The sequence below is a fragment of the Vitis riparia genome, chromosome 7 (assembly GCF_004353265.1).
Source record: "Vitis riparia cultivar Riparia Gloire de Montpellier isolate 1030 chromosome 7, EGFV_Vit.rip_1.0, whole genome shotgun sequence".
NCBI classification, from domain to species: Eukaryota; Viridiplantae; Streptophyta; class Magnoliopsida; order Vitales; family Vitaceae; genus Vitis; species Vitis riparia.
In genome coordinates, this window is record NC_048437.1 from 1,578,346 (window position 1) to 1,597,993 (window position 19,648).

At 35.6% G+C, this 19,648-nt stretch overlaps 1 protein-coding gene across 1 annotated transcript; it reads right to left on the reverse strand.

Annotated features, from left to right (window-relative positions):
• Nucleotides 1–4,698: 4,698 nt before the first annotated feature.
• On the reverse strand, nucleotides 4,699–17,390 carry LOC117918896 (diacylglycerol kinase 2). The gene is made up of 8 exons (XM_034835867.1): nucleotides 17,231–17,390; nucleotides 9,146–10,354; nucleotides 7,564–7,939; nucleotides 7,412–7,488; nucleotides 6,713–6,832; nucleotides 6,474–6,638; nucleotides 5,556–5,693; nucleotides 4,699–5,147 (listed from the first exon to the last, which is right to left on the reverse strand). The coding sequence occupies exons 2-8, from the start codon at nucleotides 10,262–10,264 to the stop codon at nucleotides 4,998–5,000; spliced, it is 2,145 nt and encodes a 714-aa protein (XP_034691758.1). The 5' UTR covers nucleotides 10,265–10,354; nucleotides 17,231–17,390; the 3' UTR covers nucleotides 4,699–4,997.
• Nucleotides 17,391–19,648: the final 2,258 nt, after the last annotated feature.

The following is a 19,648-nucleotide window of genomic DNA, read 5'->3' on the forward strand; positions in this document are numbered from 1 at the left end:
GAATTAGGTTTTAAAAAATCTTTTTCAAACACAACAAATTCAAGTAAAAGAAGCATAAATATGGTTAGAGGAAGCAAACTCAGATTTTATAATGGTTTGGTGCCTCTTATCTACGTCCACTCTCTTCAAGCTTTTAACGGACTTAATGAGAATCCTGGTGTTCACAACTTACTGCTCTGTTTGTATGCCAAGCAGGTTGAGTCCTGTACTAGAGTTAATTGAATTTTTTAGAACATTTTTCTTTGTTTATGGTCGAATTTCATTTCTTGTTATTTTTACGAATCTTTTTAGAGCCACTGAACTATCCACTGATTTCTGAAGCAGCATTTCTTGAAACAGTTGTTTTATTCCCTGTTCGCTGGAACCTCAAAGAATTACCTACCAAAAATTTGTTGAATCTGTTCTCGATAATCTCTAGAAAGCGTCACCAAAATCTGAACCTGTGTTGAATTTCCTTCACCAATAAAAAATGGTGCCTTGCTAGAGAATTTCTTCTGATTTTTTTTATGCAAGTGGTCCCACATTCTCAAAGAAAAAAAAAAAAACCTGTTCCGTGGACAGATGTCCTAGGATGATGAGGTTCATGATCAGATGATCATGGGGCCGATTAATGGTGATATGACTCTCCAGAAAAGTCATTGACTCTCATCCTGATGTCCTCCAAAACTGCCATCTTCATCTCATGATGCCCTCTCTTAGTCTCTCTCACGCTCAAAATCCCTCCTCTGATGATGATGCTCTCACCAGCTAGCTCTTTCTTGTCAAAAATCCCCTCTGATCAGAATATGGTGGCACGCTGTTGCAGATAACCGTGATCTCCCCAAACTGGCGTACTCTTCCTCCCAAAAAAAAAACCTTGATCATGGTCTCTTAATGGAAACTCTTTGGTGGTCGTCCATGTCAATCCTCTCATTTTCCTTAATGGCGCCTTTATGCCGATACCAGTTATGGCAGAGTGAAGGTCTTCCTTTTTCATGGCACGATTGCCTTTTTGGTGGAGACTCAAAAGGTTCCTCTATATGGTCCCGAATCCACGTATTTCCAAAACTCCTATGCTTCTTGTGTTTTCCCATATAAATATACATATAGCCTGTGGAACCTTTCCTTTCCAAAAAATAATCCATGAATCTTCCCAAAACACGCTTTCAACCTTCCTTTTTCTCTTAATTGGTGATTCTCTTTCCTTTCCAAATAGTCGACAGTCGTTTCCTCATGCAAGAAATAAAATAAAGATAAAAGTAAAATAAAAATTAAAATAAGTAAATATCATGAAATTGAAAATCAAAAGAAATTTAAATCACGTAGCTAAAAAAATAAAAATCAACCACATACAGGTCATACGAGCCATACAACCATAAAAAATACTAGCCATGCAACCATGCAAAAGTACGAGCCATGCAACTATGCAAAAATACGAGCTACGTAATCATACAAACCATGCAAAAACGCCTAAAGGTGACCTAGGTTGTGTCATAGTGTGCTAAGACAAACAAAGTGGGCCAAGTGTGCTTAGGTGAACCTAAGTGGGCCTAAGGTGGTGCCTAATGGTCCAAGTGTACCTAAATGAGCCTAAGGTGCTTAAGTGGCCTAAGGTGGTGCCTAAAGGGTCAAGTGCATCTAAATGGGCCTAGGGTGCCTAAGTGGGCCTAAGGTGGTGCCTAATGGGCCGAGTGTATCTAAATGGGCTTAGAGTCCCTAAGTGGGCCTAAGGTGGTGCTTAATGGGCCAAGTGTAAATTAGGGTTGCCAAGAGTCACAATGGAGTTAAATGAATCCCTCAACCAAAGTCCCTAAGGTGGCTTAGAAAAGATAGGCTACATGAGTAGTAATGGGCCACCAGGGAATTGCTGTAAAGTATCAAACAAGTATCTAATAGGACATGTGCTAGGAAGACAAAATTGAGGGTCTACAAGCATTCAGAGTCACTTCCTTAGCTTAGGCATCAGAGCCACTTTGATTAGTTTAAGCGTTCAGAGACACTTATCTAGCTTAGATGTTCAGATCCATCTTCTTTCAGTTTAGGCATTCAGAGCCACTTCTCCAGCTTAGATGTTCAAAGCCACTTTTCTCACTTAGATGTTCAGAACCACTTCTTTCACTTAGGCATTCAAAGCCACCTTAATTAGTTTAAGCGTTTAGAGCCACTTCCTTGTATTAGGCGTTCAGAGCCACTTCTCCAGCTTAGAGATTTAGAGCCACTTCCTTTATTAAGCATTTAGAGTCATTTCTTTCAGTTTAAGCATTCAAAGCCACTTCTCCAACTTAAGTGTTCAGTGTCATTTCCTTGTATTAGGTGTTCAGAGCCATTTCTTTTAGTTTAGGCGTTCAAAACCACTTCTCCAGCTTAGGTGTTCAGAGCCATCTTTTTTCAGTTTAGGCGTTCAAAGCCACTTCATCAACTTAGGCGTTCAGAGCCACATTCTTAGCTAAGGCATTCAAAGTCATTTTTTCAATTTAGGCATTCAGAGCCACTTCTCTAGCTTAGGTGTTCAGAGCCATCTTCTTTCAATTTAGGCATTTAGAGTCATTTCTCTCACTTAGGCATTCAGAGCCATCTTCTTTCAATTTAGACATTTAGAGTCATTTCTCTCACTTAGGCATTCAGAGCCACCTTGATTGGTTTAGGCATTTAGAGTCACTTCCTTGTATTAGCCGTTCAAAACCATTTCTTTCAGTTTAGGCGTTCATAGTCACTTCTCCAACTTAGGTGTTCAAAGCCATTTTCTTTCAGTTTAGGTGTTCAGAGCCACTTCTTTCACTTAGGTGTTCAGAGTTGCCTTCTTCAATTTAGGCGTTCAAAGCCACCTTACTTAGTTTAAGCATTCAAAGCCACTTCTCCCACTTAGGCATTCAGGGCCACCTTCTTCAGTTTAAGCGTTCAAAGCCACCTTACTCAATTTAGGCATTCAGAGCCATTTCTCCAGCTTAGGTGTTCAGAGCCACTTCTCTCACTTAGGCATTCAAAGCCACTTTTCTCACTTAGGCATTCAGAGTCATCTTCTTCAGTTTAGGCATTCAAAGCCACCTTACTCAGTTTAGGCGCTCAAAGCCATCTTGCTCAGTTTAGGTGTTTAAAGCCACCTTCCTTATTTGAAATACATGCTCAAATCAATATTATTTTCAACTATTAAAAACTAATTTGAAATATATGTACTTTTTAAATAGTCGTATAATTATTCCTTAAAATGTCGTTTTTACTTATCATGATATCAACATCAATTGATAACTAGATTCCTTCACGTAAATATTTTACTTTTTATCTTATTTATTTATTTATTTATTTATTATTATTATTATATTTCATTTTTTTTCTTTTTGGATTTTCTTGGTCACCTATGATCACATCAAGAATCTTACATAAAAAATAAAAAATAAAAATAAAGACAGCAATATATATATATAGGTGATATTAGTTCAGAAGAAGAAGCTGATGAACTAATTAAGATGTTTGAGGAACCCCATAATCAAATTATTAACAATTTAGAAACCTTTAAGACTAGGAATTACTATCCTAGACCTACTTTTCCTGACATGCAGTTTGAGGAAAGAAATCAGTATACTCAAGCCTCATACACCAGTGGTACTATCTATGAATGGAACATAGACGGTATGACCGAGTATAACAGAACACCCAAAACAAGGCCCAACTTCCCTTCCCCGTGGCTCTGATACCATAGACGCCCAGGACATGGTCATATGTATATATTTATCTATATCTCTATCTCGTGAATTGAAGATGACACCAAAAACAAAAAAAATGTCCTAAACTATCAGTCTTTGAAATTAACGTCAACTTGCCTTAATGAAAAAAATCCTAAAGAGACCTTGGAAAAAAATCATAAACCTTATTTCGAGCAAACTCAAACTCACCTACAGTCCACTAAGGTTTCACTTACTTATTATTATGTCCACATTCTTCAAACTACCTCACTTTTGCTATGAGATGTTTGTTTATAGAAAAAAAAAAAGTTTCAACTTTTCCTACAAGCGGTTTGTTTCAGGAGAAAAAAATTTTCAAATAATAATAATAATAATAAATATCTAAATGGAAGAGAAATAATTACGTGGAGGAGTATAGTTTTCAATTAATGTTGATTACATAACAAGTAAAAATTGGCATTTTAGGAAATAATTAAATGACTCATTAAAAAAGTGTATGTATTTCAAATTATTTTTAAATAAATAAATATAATATCAATATAAAAAATTTAGGATTCTTTTTTCCATATATTTTCCTATTAATGAATCAAAACCCACTTTTCTCTAATTGAAATGTTAAAGGATTAACTATGTCAAAATGAATCACTTTTTAAATTCAAAAGTAGAAGGAAAATATTAAATCAGATCTGATTAAGCTGACTACCGAAATTAGGGCTCATCCACCAAACCCAAATCAAGTGTTTCACCTCAAGAAGCTCAATATTAGCGAGTTTATGTGAAGGTTGGTTGTGTTGCTTTAGGGTTGAGTGGGGTCGAGTCGCCTAAGTTGCACCCCTAATATATTCCGCCAAATTTTCAGACATTGAAATAGCTCTTTCAAAAGAAAATTAGCATCGTTTGTGTTCATTCTTTGTTGCAAAATTCTGATTCTTTTCATATATTTTCTGATATAACCTATTGTTTTTCCAAGCAAATTCGTTATTTTTACTTCAACGTTACGTTGTTTTGATCATAAACCAGAGTACAGAAGATTGGAGTATTTTCCAGGAACCAATCCGATCACTTGATACAAAAGAAAAATAGTTAAATGATATGAAGCCTAAAATATCATTGTAATCTATGAAGTGTCTCTCATGTTTACAGAAGCGCTGTACCTTTCTCAAAAGGCAGTTTGGGGCCGGAGAAAAAACCGAAAAAAAAAAAAATGTTGGGAGCGGGATTAGAGAAAGCCAAAATCTTATCCCTCTGGTTCACAGAAACTGTGAAAAAAAATGATTTCGTTATCAGAAGAAGCCAAAATTTGGGGTGAGGAATGAAGTAAAGGCAAGGGGATTGGTCTCAAGAGAGCTGGAGGGCCATCTGCTGCAGAAGTAATTTCTTTTGTGCTGCGTTGATCACGCCTCTACACTCGGCGTCAACTAAAACCTCGGTCATAATCGCAGCTGGATGGCCCCTAGGCTCCTCTGAGGCCCTCCTCAACATAAACACCTGATAAGAACCAAAACCGAAAATTAGTTGCAGTTAGAAACAATTACTAGAAAATATGGGTGACTAATCACAATATGCTGACAACAAAAGCTCAGTGCCAAGCCTGTGCCTTTGATAAGTGCACTTAAACGATGATATAGTGCAAAAACTATGTGGAAATGGGTGGGATTTGCAGAAAATTTGTGTAAACAAAATTTTGGGAAAGGGAGAGTTGGACTGGAGGGTTTTGGGTACAATAGAGACTTATGAAGGGGAGACAAGGTTAATACAAAATAACAGTATGCCAAAGCTCTAAAACGTAACTAGAGAAATTAATTGTGTTTTGTCACATCTAGCCTGTGAGGCCCAGTGCAGGGCATGATCACTAATGTCATCAAAATGCATTATTGCAATCAAAGCATTGGATACCTGGCCGTGATGTGTGATCTCTAAACAGCCCGGTTGCTGGATAAATGGCTCCCCATCAATTTGAACGGGAAAAGCACTGGAAGCATGTATTCTTATGACTTTCCCTTGGGCTACCCTCCTGGCTTGTGAAAGTCCAACCTGCAGAACACAGCAAGTGGTGGTGTGAAATCTTTATGCTGATTATCCTATTATATGAGACAACAGAAGTCTTCAAGGGAAGTTGAGTACAAGAATGATAAACAATAAATATTTACAGCAACTATTGTCAATTTCATTTTCTAATAGTAAAGCAAAAAATTCTTAGAATCATGGAAAATATTTTTTTCTATTTTCCAAAATTTCTATGAGGTTAGCAATATAAACACAAGGTTACAATAAACTAGGAAACTGATTTCATAAGTGTATGATTCAATAACTATGATCACTAGTGATACACATAAATAGGGCTGCAACACAGGTCAAGCTAAGCCAAGTAGTATACTGTTAGAGGTCTGCTCAAGCTCAAAGATTCTAGTTTGAGCTTAACTCCGTAGCTGTTCAACAAATTTAAGATTCTTAAAATGTTGGGGCAGGCTATCTTTCCCATGTTTTCTTATTTCATGAAAATGCCAGTTCATTATTATTTTTAAATAGTGAAAATTTAAAAGATATTATTTAAATATTCTAAGTTTCTTACCATATATAATGGGATACAATGTACAAAATGGTACACTATAACGTTTAAAAGACAGACTACTTCAATTGATACTGAATTTGACAACTATAACCCAGATGTAGTATGGTTTTGAAGGAATTTAGGAAAAGATACCAAAATAAAGAAATAATTACATATAATGCATAAAGCAAGGATTAAACCAGATGCAGAGAACATAACCCAACACATTAAACATATACATGGTAGTGTAAGAAATTTCCAACCTGAAGTTTGCCAAGGTGCCATGCCCCGGAGATGCATACAACCTCAAGCATTTTATCATGCATGCACTGAAGATTAAAATCATCATCATGCTCATAGTCATTTTGCCAAAGATCAACTCCACCCATGTAGCTGCCAATGTTGAGCACAATTAGGCCCTCAGCATCCTGGAAAATAATTGACATGAGAAGTATGAAAACAAAATAACATGAATGACCATCAGATATAACTTATTGCATACCTTTGGGATTTGAATATCCCTTCCATCAACTTCAAGCCAAACTTGCCATGGTAAGTCTGCACAAGTTCTGTCCATTATATCCTTTGCACCTTCCTTGGCATATCGCAATTTATTCACAAACTGTTCATGACATTTTTAGTCAGCCAAATGATAAAACATGCACAGGAATCAATGGGAACACAGATCTTTCAATTAGTTAGTCAAAAGACCTTTTTCCAGAAAGTAAAACAGTAAGAAATAAAAAGCAGTTCAGTATCTGCAGAGATAAGAGTGAACAAGTTCCCAAATTCTCAGAAAAGACAGACTCGCATTTGCCTTAATGTTGCAGACACTCCTGGTCATAGATAAGGTGAATTGAAGAAATAAGCCTCTTCAACCTAAATAGAATGTTTCAGTATCTTATCCAGTTTTTTCAGTGTCAACTCACTAAACACCTCAATGCAACACCATGGGGAAACAGGACCCTACAAAATTATTGCAGCATATACATTGATTCTTTGGAAACGTTCAATTAATCATTCATCAAACTCTGGCCTTTTGTAAGGTGTAAAATTGAACAATGCATATTGGAAAATCATATAGATAATAGATGAAAAAAATGATAGTGAACAATTTAAAGAAAATGACACTCACATGGATTCCATTACTATTACATAAAAACAAATGCAAAATGAAATGCCAACACAGAAGCATTGTTACCTGACTATAAAACTTCTCAGGCTTTTCCTCCCGCATTGTGTGAAATTCATATGCAACCTTTGCATCACATCCAATACCTATGACAGAAATTTGAACAGGTCAAACATGTCCAAGAAACAATCACAAAAAATAGTAACTTAAAACAAAATTACCTAAATAGTTCATCATGAACTTGGATTGCACTTTACATCTATCACTGTCTGATCTTTCTTCTTGGATATTAACTTCCCACCTATCAAGCATAGTAACTGCTGCAATATTGATGTCAGCCAGAAGAGTGCTTAAGCCACCTTGCCCATTAACTGTGCTGAAACCTCTTCCCCATTGTAACACCCTTGACAAATCATTTCCAGTGCCCAGAGGAAGAACAGCAACAGGTGGAGGTGATTCAAAATTGTGCCTCTCAATTGCATCAAGGACCCACGCAACAGTACCATCTCCACCACAGACCAAAACTCTAAAATACTGAACATTGCTAAAAAAATTTAAACCAGCCTCAGGCCCCTGAGAAGAACTCAGTTCAAAAACCTGTAATTGGACACAGTATAAGTCATCAATGTTCATGATTTTTTGTAATTCAACTTTGCACTGCTGACACCCTGCCTTCCACAGGGCTGTATCCCTCTTACGACCTTTTTCCTTTTTCCTAATTTTTTTGGCTTGTATATGAGTTGGTCTGGGGAGTGTCTTTAAGCCCATAAAGGCTGTTTTACCAGCAGGTGGTGATGCCATCACCACTATAAAGGCTGTTTTACCAGCAGGTGGTGATGCCATCACCAAGTAACAGTGATGTGTATGTCTGTAAATCTCAAAGCTGACAATAGCATACTGAAAAATGATATCTGTAGACACAACCTAGAATTAAGATAATATGCCAGATAGGAGGCACAAAAGTCATCTGAAAGAAATTTATCTTTCCATAGGACCAAGTAAAAATACATAGTAAAAAACATCTATGGAACCCAACTGTAGAAAGTGTAACAAGCATCTTGAACTTGCTACAGATTTTCCCATTTTAGGACCAAGTTATATAAAGAAACCATCCACAGGGGCAAGGTACAAATGCAACAGGTGCTATAACCTTCTAGAGGTAAAATGTGTATCAAGTTGGAACAGACTCAATGAAGGAAAATACTGCCAAGAAAAAGTTGAAGAACCCATAGCAGTTTTCCGACTTAGCTGAACACAAATAAAAATTTATAATCATTGCCCTGAATTTATCCATTACTTATGGTTCTCTTCTATCCAATTCGATACAAATGTAATATCAAAGTTAAACTAGATATACAGAATCCACAGAAACCCACTCGCAAAAATGGTGACAATAAAAGTTAATGCCCTCAGAAAAACATGTGATTTGCTTAAACAAAACATGTAGAGATAATGTTGTCAGGCAAACCCACTCACAAAAATGGAGATAATAAAAGTTAATGCCCCCAGAAAAACATGTGATTTGCTTAGATAAAACATCTAGAGATTATGTTTTCAGGCCTTGTGTGTGTGTGTACCATCACAAATACACACAAAAAAATGGTAGATAATTCCCTACAAAATATATGATCAATTTAAAAAAAATGATAATGTTGTCAACTATTCTCTGTTTATACCACCTTAAATACAGAGAAAGAGGAAACTAGATGTTAAATATAAATGATTAGATTTTGAAGGTGAAAAGTAATGATCAATATAATCCATGAGAAATTACTGCTGCTTCTTAAGAGTTCAAAGATTCACCTGCACAGGATTTAATAGCATGTTCAACCTCCTCCTTAGAGAAGGCCCATATTGCGCTCCACTTTTGGTATTGATAAAGACTAGGAGAGGTCTCGCATCCTGTGGCAAGTCCACCAGTGTATACTTTTTAACTTGACCATAGGGAACAGATCTGCCCTTTTTCTGCCACCCATTCTGGGTGTCCTTTCCACCGAGCACCCTTCCACCCCTCTTCAATATCGGGTCTTTGTTTTGATTGCTAGATTGCTTTAGACTAGCAAGTCCATTAAGCACATACTGCAGTGCTGTATTGGCAGGGGATGTATTCTGCAGCTTACCATTAACAGAACGCACACTTCCATGTTTGTTGCGGTGGCGTCTTCTTCTAATCTCCCCACAAACAGAAGAGGCTATAATGTCTCCTGTTATAGAACTAAGCATTCTACTTCTTGTGATTTCTTCATCAACTTCTTTTACACAGATTGGAGAAAGGATAAGCCTTCTAAGAGCACCCAAATCACAAACATCACCTGATTCTTCTGACATTTTGGCATGACATTTGACATGTATAAGGCGCTGACACCATAAGCAATGCCATGTAGGAGCATCAAGTAAAGGAACACCGCATGGTTCATCACAGTAAAAACAGAAAGCAGACATCTCATAATTATCATCCATATCAATCCATCTTTCTGACCACTGGTGTTGTACATGGCCAAAACCAGCTTGTGCTACACACTTGCAATCCTTGGCTGCAAACTTAGAACAGTGGAAATGAGCTGCCACACCACAAACAGAACAACGGTGGACAGGATTCTGTGGTGTTGCTTTTGCACCTAAGGTTTGTGGGGACACCAGAGAAGTCAAGCAAACAGAGCATGTACATGGCTGCACATCATAAGCAAATTCTTCAGTCCATGAATGATGTGATAAAGGAACGTTTAGCCTCTTCCAAACTTTCTTCTTCGCTTTAGCAGCAGCTTTAATCCAATTCAGAGATGTCCTTCTCTGCCATTTTAGAAATGCATATATAATAGCTAAAATTCCAAATGAACCAGTGATCAGCCATCCAAACACTGAGGGACCATAAGCATCTGGGGTAGTTAGCAACCTTAAGAGTGAAATACTCAAATCGATCATTATGAACCTAATTTATCAACATCAGTCTCAGTTCTTTTTCACAGCCAACAAGTTTGATAAGATCCAGCACCAAACAGATTGCGTAACAACCTGACCACCAAAGAAAATCATCACTCATGAGAAACAAGAATATGGAAAGATTAGAGATTCACTACTAAATGGAAAGATTGGAGATTCACTGCTATATGGAAAGATGGGAGATTCACTGCTGAAAATTTGGAAGCATCATCTATATTGAGAATATTTTAGAATATTTTTTATTCTTTGGAATATTTCAGAATATTTTATTTTTTAAATTATTTCCTGTAAATAGGTTATTCCCTTAAATGGATTTAGACCATTGTATCTATAAATATGTGTATGTAATGGTAGCAATATGAATCAGAAATTTATTCTCCATTCATCTTTGTGTTCATGGTATCAGAGGCGCCCTAAACCCTAGGACGGAGTTTTGAGTGATTTTTGGTTGATCACTCATAAATAAAAAAATAAAAAAATTCAGCATTTATCTGGTCTTCTACCAGATTTTTTTTCTCAATCTGGTTTGTATTCCAGATTTTTTTGTTCTTTTCTCAATCTGGTTGTATACCAGATTTTTTAATTCCTTAAACGATTCCTCTACAATGTCTGGATTATTTTCTGATGAAACCTCGGGGGATTCCTCCAACATTCAGACCTCTCAGAATGGTCAGATGTCATTGACTTAGATTGCTGAAAGTCCAATCTTGTATATCACTACTCATCTACTGAATGGACAGAATTTCTTGTGGTGGTCACAATCCATGAAACTGTTCATTAGAGGAAGAGGTAAGATCAGCTATTTGAATGGTACAAAACGGGCCCCGAATTATGATGATCCTACATACCATGTCTGGGATGCTTATAATTCTATGATTTTAGCATGGCTCGTTAACTCTATGGAACCAGAGATCAGCCAAACTTATATGCATCTCAGCACAGCCAAACAACTATGGGATGCAGTGAACGAGACGTACTTAGATTTGGGCAATTCCTCGCAAGTTTTTGAGTTGAAAACGAAGATCAGAAATACAACACAGGGGAATATGTCTGTAACAAGTTATTACAATATGCTGAAAAGTTTGTGGCAGGAACTTGACTTGTTCTATGACCTTGAATGGTCATGTGCTGAAGACAGTGCTCAATATCAAAGGACCATGGAGAAGGACCGTGTTATGGAATTTTTAGCTGGCCTAAACACGGATTTGGATGAAGTGAGAGGTCATGTTCTAGGAAAAGAGTCATTGCCCTCAATTAGTAAAGCATTCTCTGAAGTTAGACGAGAAGAAAGTCGTAGGGGAGTGATGATGGGAAAAAGATTGACCAACAGAGAGAATTTACTTAATGCTACTGCACCAGCCAATAAAACTGTTGCAGCAGCATACAATCAGAGACCTACAGCCCAGATTTTGAATAATCCTGATGAAAAGCCCAAGGTATGGTGTGATTATTGCAACAAACCTCGGCACACTAGAGAGAAGTGCTGGAAATTGAATGGAAAACCAGCAAATTGGAAGGAAAGGAAACCTGGAGAAAAGAATGGCAGCAGAATGCAAGCCACTGCCGAAACTGAGATTCCATTTAGCAAAGAACAACTCAAGCATCTCTACAAAATGATTAATCAAGTCCAACTTTCAAGTGTGCCCTCTGGTTCTTTGGCTCAAACAGGTAGTGCATTCACTAGTTCCCTAAATTCAGCACCATGGATCATTGATTCTAGTGCATCTGATCATATGACTAATCAGTCACACTTTTTTACCACTTATTCTCCATGTTCTGGTCACTTAAAAATTCGAATTGCAGATGGTAGCTTGTCTCTGATTGCAGGGAAAGGTTCTATAATTATCTCTGAAAATCTAATTCTCAAATTTGTTCTCCATATTCCTAATCTTTCTTGCAATATTTTGTCAGTTAGCAAAATAGCCAAAGATTCTAACTGTTTTGCAAAATTTTGTGACTCTTGTTGTGAATTCTAGGACCAGCATTCGGGGAGGATGATTGGCGGTGCTAGGATGACTGATGGACTCTATTACTTCCCTTCCTCAAAGGTGGACAAGCTCAAGCTGAAAGTAGTAGTGTGATTTCTATTCCTGTTAAAGATGAAATAATGGTATGGCACAATAGGTTAGGCCATCCTAGTTCTTCTTATTTGAAACAATTATTTCCAACTTTGTTCAAAAATTTGAATCCTTTGATATTTCAATGCGAAGTTAAAGTTATCTAAACATCACCATGCTAATTTTTTGTCTCATCCTTATCAAGAATCCAAACCATTTTACCTAATTCACAGTGATGCATGGGGACCTTCTTGAGTCACAAACATAACTGGAACCAAGTGGTTTATTACATTCATTGATGACCATACCCAAGTCAGTTAGGTGTATCTCTTAAAAGAAAAATCTGAGGTCGAGAGAGCGTTTAAAGAGTTCTATTCCATGATTGAAACTCAATTCCACACTCGAATACAAGTTATTAGAACTGATAATGAGAAGGAATATTTCAACTCTATCCTTGGTAGATACTTTAAAGAAAAGGGCATTATCCATCAATCCACATGCTTTGATACTCCACAGCAAAATGGTATAGCTGAAAGAAAAAACCGTCATTTACTTGAGGTAGCTAGGTCGATAATGTTCACTATGGGGTTCCCAAAATATTTATGGAGTGAGGTTGTTCTCACGGCATCTTGCTTAATTAATAGGATGCCTACTAGAGTCTTGAAATTTGCCACTCCTCTAAATAGATTACTAGCCATCTTCCCACACATTTGCATCATTACTTTTCTACCTCTAAAAATCTTTGGATGCATTGCATTTGTCCACATCCAAAAACAAAATCGTTCTAAACTTGATCCTCGGTCAGAAAAGTGTATGTTTGTTAGTATTCTCCAACACAAAAAAAAATGTTATAATCCTATTTCAAAGAAACTTATTATGACTATGGATGTGACATTTTTTGAAAACCAACCTTACTTCCCCAAAAATCATCTTCAAGAGGAGAGTATTGAGAGAAAAGATCATTTTTGGGAAGAAATGGGACCCTTACCCGTGTCATTACCAAGTGACCCACAAAAATCTTACTCATAAATGTTACCCATTGTCTAGCCTTTACCTAGTGGACCAAGCATTATAGATTCTAATTCAAGGGGAGAACCACTACAAAAAGAAACTCAATAGTTTTGAGAGAAAAGATCCTTTTTGGGAAGAAATGGGACCCTTACCCGTGTCATTACCAAGTGACCCACAAAAAATCCTACTCAAAAATGTTACCCATTGTCCAGCCTTTACCGAGTGTACCAAGCATTATAGATTCTAATTCAAGGAGAGAACCACTACAAAAAGAAACTCAAAACTGAGCTACGTGTCTACTCGCAAAGGAAAGTGATCAGAATAGAGAGTCACAACCGGACATAAGCCAAGCAACTCCTTCGAATGATGGCCCTCTAGATGAGACAGGTATCTCTTCACCAAACCCAAGTTCAAATCCTAAATCTAGTAGTTTAGATAGTGCTTCACATGACCTCAATGTTCCCATTGCACTTAGAAAGGGCACACGTTCGTGCACTATGCATCCTATTGCAAAGTATGTCTCATTCCATAGGCTTTCTCAGAACTAAAGAGCCTTTACTTCTAATCTCTCTGGTGTTTCACTGCCTAAAACTATATAGGAAGCCTTGGGTGACACTGAATGGAGGACAACAATCATGGAAGAGATGCAAGCTCTTAAGAAGAATGGTACCTAAGAAATTGTTGAACTGCCAAGAGATAAAAGGACTGTGGGTTGTAAGTGAGTGTTTACGGTTAAATACCAGGCAGATGGAAACATTGATAGGTACAAGGCAAGGCTTGTAGCCAAAGGATTCACCAAGACTTACGGAATTGACTATCAGTAAACTTTTGCTCCTGTTGCAAAAGTTAATTCGATTCGAGTACTACTATCCCTTGCTACAAATTTGAGTTGGTTGATGCATCAACTCGAGGTGAAGAATGCTTTTCTAAATGGAGAGCTAGAGGAAGAAGTCTTCATGGACCTACCACCGGGTTTTGAAAGTATGCTTAGAGGTTAAAGAAGTCTCTCTACGAACTAAAACAATCACCTAGAGCTTGGTTTGATTGATTCACTAAGGCTATCAAAAGGTATGGATACCGACAGAGTCAAGCCAATCACACATTGTTCTACAAGCACTCAATTACGAGTAAGATAGTCATACTCATTGCATATGTGGACGACATTAGCCTTACTGGTAATGATGCAAGGGAACTAGAGGTCTTGAAAAAGTTCCTTGCAAGGAAATTTGAAATTAAAGACCTTGGAGCCCTAAGATATTTTTTAGGCATGGAGTTTGCGAGGTCTAAGAAGGGAATATTTGTGTCACAAAGAAAGTATGTGCTTAACTTACTTGAGGAGACTGGTCTACGTGGTTGCAAACCAACAAAAACCCCAATGGAACCCAATCATAGACTACAACCAACAAGTGTAGATAAGTTGGTGAATCGGGATCAATATCAAAGGTTAGTTGGAAGACTCATTTATCCATCTCATACTCGACAACGTTTGCAGTGAGTGTAGTAAGTCAATTTATGAACTCACCAGGGGAATAACATTTTGAAGCAGCCTACCGAATTATCAAGTATTTAAAAGGAAAACCTGGAAGAGGTTTACTATTTGAGAATCATGGTCGCTCACGGATTGAAGCTTATACCGATGTGGATTGGGCAAAAAGTATTACAAATCGACGGTCCACATCAGGCTACTGTAGATTTATTAGAGGCAACCTAGTGACTTGGAGAAGTAAGAAGCAAACTATGGTAGTTAGAAGCAATGCAAAGGCTGAATTTAAAGCTATAGCTCATGAGATTTGCAAGCTTTTATGGCTGAAAAAGTTACTTGAAGATCTCAAAGTGACAAGTCCTATGCCTATGAAGCTCTATTGTGACAATAAAGCAACAATCAATATAGCACATAATCCAATTCAACATGATAGAACCAAACACGTGGAAGTTGACCGACACTTTATCAAAGAGAAATTAGATGGTGGATTGATATTCATGCCTTATATTCCTACAATCGAACAATTGGCAGATGATTTTACTAAGGCGACACAAGGGAAAGTTTGATAGCATAACTCGCAAGTTGGGTATGAAAGACATTTTGGAGCCAGCTTGAGGGTGAGTATGGAAAGATTAGAGATTCACTAATATATGGAAAGATTGGAGATTCACTGCTATATGGAAAGATGGGATCATTGCTGAAAACTTGGAAGCATCATCTATATTGAGAATATTTTAGAATATTTTTTATTCTTTAGAATACTTTAGAATATTTTATTCTTTGAATTATTTCCTGTAAATAGGTTATTCCCTTAAATGGATTTAGACCGTTGTATCTATAAATATGTGTATGTAATGGTAGCAATATGAATCAAAAAATTATTCTCCATTCATCTTTGCGTTTAAAGAATTATCAATGCAAAAGGAATAGAAGTACGGATAATCATGATAAGGGAAAAAACAATTGCAACTCAGTACTATAAGAAGGAAAGGCTTGTTAGGCCCAAAACTAATGGTTTTTTCAATTCAACCTCAATGTCAAATACTGATTTTTGGGCCATATGCACTTAAAGCAAACAGTAACATTCCTTCCCTATGGAATTTCAGAACAAAGAGTTTGCATTAAGTTCCATAGCTCAAAATGAAATTATTAGGGTTTCACCAAGCTACCTGAGCCCTGAGGCATACACCCTGTGGCTCACTATGATAAGAGGCTCAAAGAAAGCATCACGGCACACACTTGAGGCTTAAGTAATATAGGGTTCACACAGTAGGTCTTGGGCTCCCATTAGATGTTTGTCTCACACCTTAAGAGTCATCTTAGCCTACATACATGCCTCATACACAAGCCAATATCATTTATGTTTAATGGTTTCCAACAAATACAAATCTCACTGCAAGCCTATCATATTATAGTCAATAGAAAACCAAAATCTTCAAATTATTTCCCTCTGCTACATTTTCTTAACGACCAAAACAGATAGCAAATTAAAAAAGGAAAAAAATATATATTGTACTACTAAAATGAAATTTAGACTTCCATTCTCAGTTTGATCCCCAAGAATGCTCAGGACAGTGAGAAAAGACAATGCTAGATCTACCGTTCCCCCTTTCTTGGTTTCCAAGAAAAAAGAACTGCACTACAAGCCAAACAATCATATCACTTCAATTAATATAGAAAAGCAATCAATACACAAGTAAAAATTCAAATTATTTTCCCTTCCTACATTTTTTCGGAAATCAAATGGACAACGGCCAACCACAGCAGCCAAGTGATCAGAAATTTTCACCAACTATAAATTCCAATATCCAACCAACAGCATTAAATAAACAAAAAATCGCTTTCACAGACATTCTTTTATGTTTACGAATAGAAGCACAAAATTTAGGCCCCCATTCTCCGACTGATCGCCAAGAAAATTCAGGAAAGTGAAAGAAAACAACATCCTAGATCTACCGTTTCCCCTTTCCTGGTTCGCAAGAAATAAAAACCTCACCGCAAGCCGAAAAATGGTACCACCTTCAATTTATCGTTAAGAAAAATAAATCACGCTATTTTTCACTCCTTTTTTTCTCCGCCACCAAACAGACGGAAAACAAGGGCCAATTCATCCCAAATTCTCACCAAGAACCAGAATTGTCAATTTCTCAAATCAGATCCAACAAAGGACCTCAAATTAAACCCCAAAGAAAAAAACTTCTTACAGGCATTCTTCTAAAAAAATTTAGAATAAGAAGAATCAAGAATATGCCTCAAAAAAAATCACGAATCAAAGAAACTCGCAACTGACAAAAACATGAAGAAAAAAAATCACATTCTCACAAGCATTTTGTCTTCTAATTTCACGGATCGAACGAATATATAGAAATTATTTAAAAAGAAAAATGAGAAATATACCTGAAATTGAAGAAAAACCCCCAGGATGAAAAGGTTATGGAGAGAGAGGGAGGGGATTGGGGAGGTGTAAAGGGAGAGAAGCTGACTCGAGGAAGGAAAAGGAAGAGACTTTATATAAGAGTTGGTTGTTGGTTGAAGAAAACAAAGGAGGGAAGAGGGCGCGATTTTTCTTGTTGCATGAAACACGGCATGCCTTTTGGAAGTTCCCACCGTGTCCCATTTTTATCTGATTTCGATCTTCCCAAAATACCCTTGTGGTACTTGGATTTTCACCGATTTGGGATTATTGCTCAGACGGCCCATGCCGACTTATGATTGGATCGACGTATCAAAAAGGTTTCCTACTTTGTTAGACCGTGTGAGAGTTTCGAAAGGGTTAATAACGATTTATGATAAAAATTACATGTTTGGTAATTTTTAAAAATAATTTAAAGAGGTGTGACACTCACGTGACGTAGGAAGAGTGTAAATAATTTCTATTTTTATTTTTGGATATTAATTTTAATTTAATTTATTTTATTCTATGAGTTATATTTTTTTGGAAAGTGTAATTATTTTTTATTTTATTTTTATTCTATTAGTGTTATATTTTTAGGAAGAGTCTTATTGAAATTGTGCTAATGGAGTCTTATTCATTTTATAAGTAGAATCGCCTTCCACTTTGTGTCATCTTCTAATTACAAGTAGCTTCTCATTGGGACTGTATTAGTGGCAGGTCACCTCTCTTTATACAAAAAATACTTTTTGAAAAATAGTATTTTCATATATTTATTTTGAGGAATTTATTCAAAAAACCCGAATTGTACACATCTCGCTTATAGATTGCACCCAATGCGAGATCTGACTATTAAATCATGGAAATAGACCATTAGTATTCTAGTGCACCGAGTTCGTCTTCGAGGAAAGTGGATCTATTTCAAGGATAGTGTTTGTCACGTATAAGTTTTTCTTTTTATTAATTTTGTTCTTTGTTTGTGTGTTTTGTGTTAATCATTTGTTTCCATACCCTTAAATTTTAACGCATGACATATGACGGTAAAATCATTATTTAAAATCATTTTCAATATGTTTCTATTATTTGTTCATCCAATGATAGGCTATTGAAAATCTTCTTTATTACATGTCATGCTAAAATCATCATGTAATTGATATAAATATCACATAGTTTTTTTGCACCAAGTAAATAAAATCATTTAAATGATATTTTTTGTTTTATTGAGAAAAGTATACTATTAAAAATTTATTACCACATCCACATATTTTTCTTGCATCTAATAAATATAATAATTAAATAATAATATCAAATCCACATTTTTTTTTCAACTTGTACTATGCATTATACTAAAGACAACATCAAATTATATTATTAAAAATTGAATATCACATCCACATATTTTTCTTGCATCAAGTAAGTAGAATAAATAAATTGAAAGAAATTTTATGTGTAATTGAGATATAATGAAAATATCTAAAATGTGTAGTTTTTGAATTAATCCCCAAATTAATATTTGTTACTTATTTTGAATTTGTCCCTTCATATTTAATTCTTCGGAAAGAGGAGAGGGCAAAAATCTTATATAAATAAAAATAAAAATAAAATCAATTACTCAAAAGAAAGGTGGAAATAACGTTAAAAAAATTACCTAACAATCTACTAGATGTAAAAAATTACAGGTAGTTTTTCAACCATTAACTAATCTACTAAATATAAGAAAATGATATGCAGTTTTATCTTATCGAATGCATCTACTCTTTTGAGTCTTATATCGTCGACATTTATACTATTTTTCCACGTCCCAACGCAACAATCTCTTGTACTTCTTAATAGATCCCTTGAAACCCTTACTCGTGATCACTAATTTTTCTTGTGGTTGAAAGTTATTCTCAAAAAAAGATCTTAAATGTTTGAGAGTTTAGGATGAAACTTTTAATAAATGACTATGCTTTCTAAATGTTCATAAAAGTTTATCGATCTTTTAAATAAAATATCTCTATTTATATTTATAAAATTCTTTTTAGAAATGTGGAGAGTTTCATAATTCTAAAGATCTTTTTTTTTTTACATCAAATAACAATTTAGAGATAATCACAATTTTAAAACTTGCTAAAAGATTATTCAAAAAATTATTTTTAAAATTAAATACAAATTTAGAAATAAACATAATTTTAAAACTTATAAAAACAATTTTTGAAATTAAAAAATAATAATAGAAATCAAATTAGAAAATAAAAAGCATTATTTTTCTAATTTCTTGTATTAGTCATTTTAAAAGTTTTACCAACCATAAATATATACTTACCTTAAATTTTATAACTTCCAAAAACCCGAATCCAAATTTGATAATATATTAACTTGTTTAGTGGAGCTTCTCAAATACTAAAAAAATATTTTTTCTCTTCATTTTAAAGAACACAAAA

Coding starts and splice junctions, on each gene's coding strand:
- LOC117918896 (XM_034835867.1), bottom strand. CDS start 10,264: ATGATCGATTTGAGTATTTCACTCTTAAGGTTGCTAACTACCCCAGAT. Junction 6,833..7,411: donor CTGAGAAGTTTTATAGTCAG/GTAACAATGCTT, acceptor TGTCATGAACAG/TTTGTGAATAAATTGCGATA. Junction 5,148..5,555: donor AGATCACACATCACGGCCAG/GTATCCAATGCT, acceptor GGTTCTTATCAG/GTGTTTATGTTGAGGAGGGC.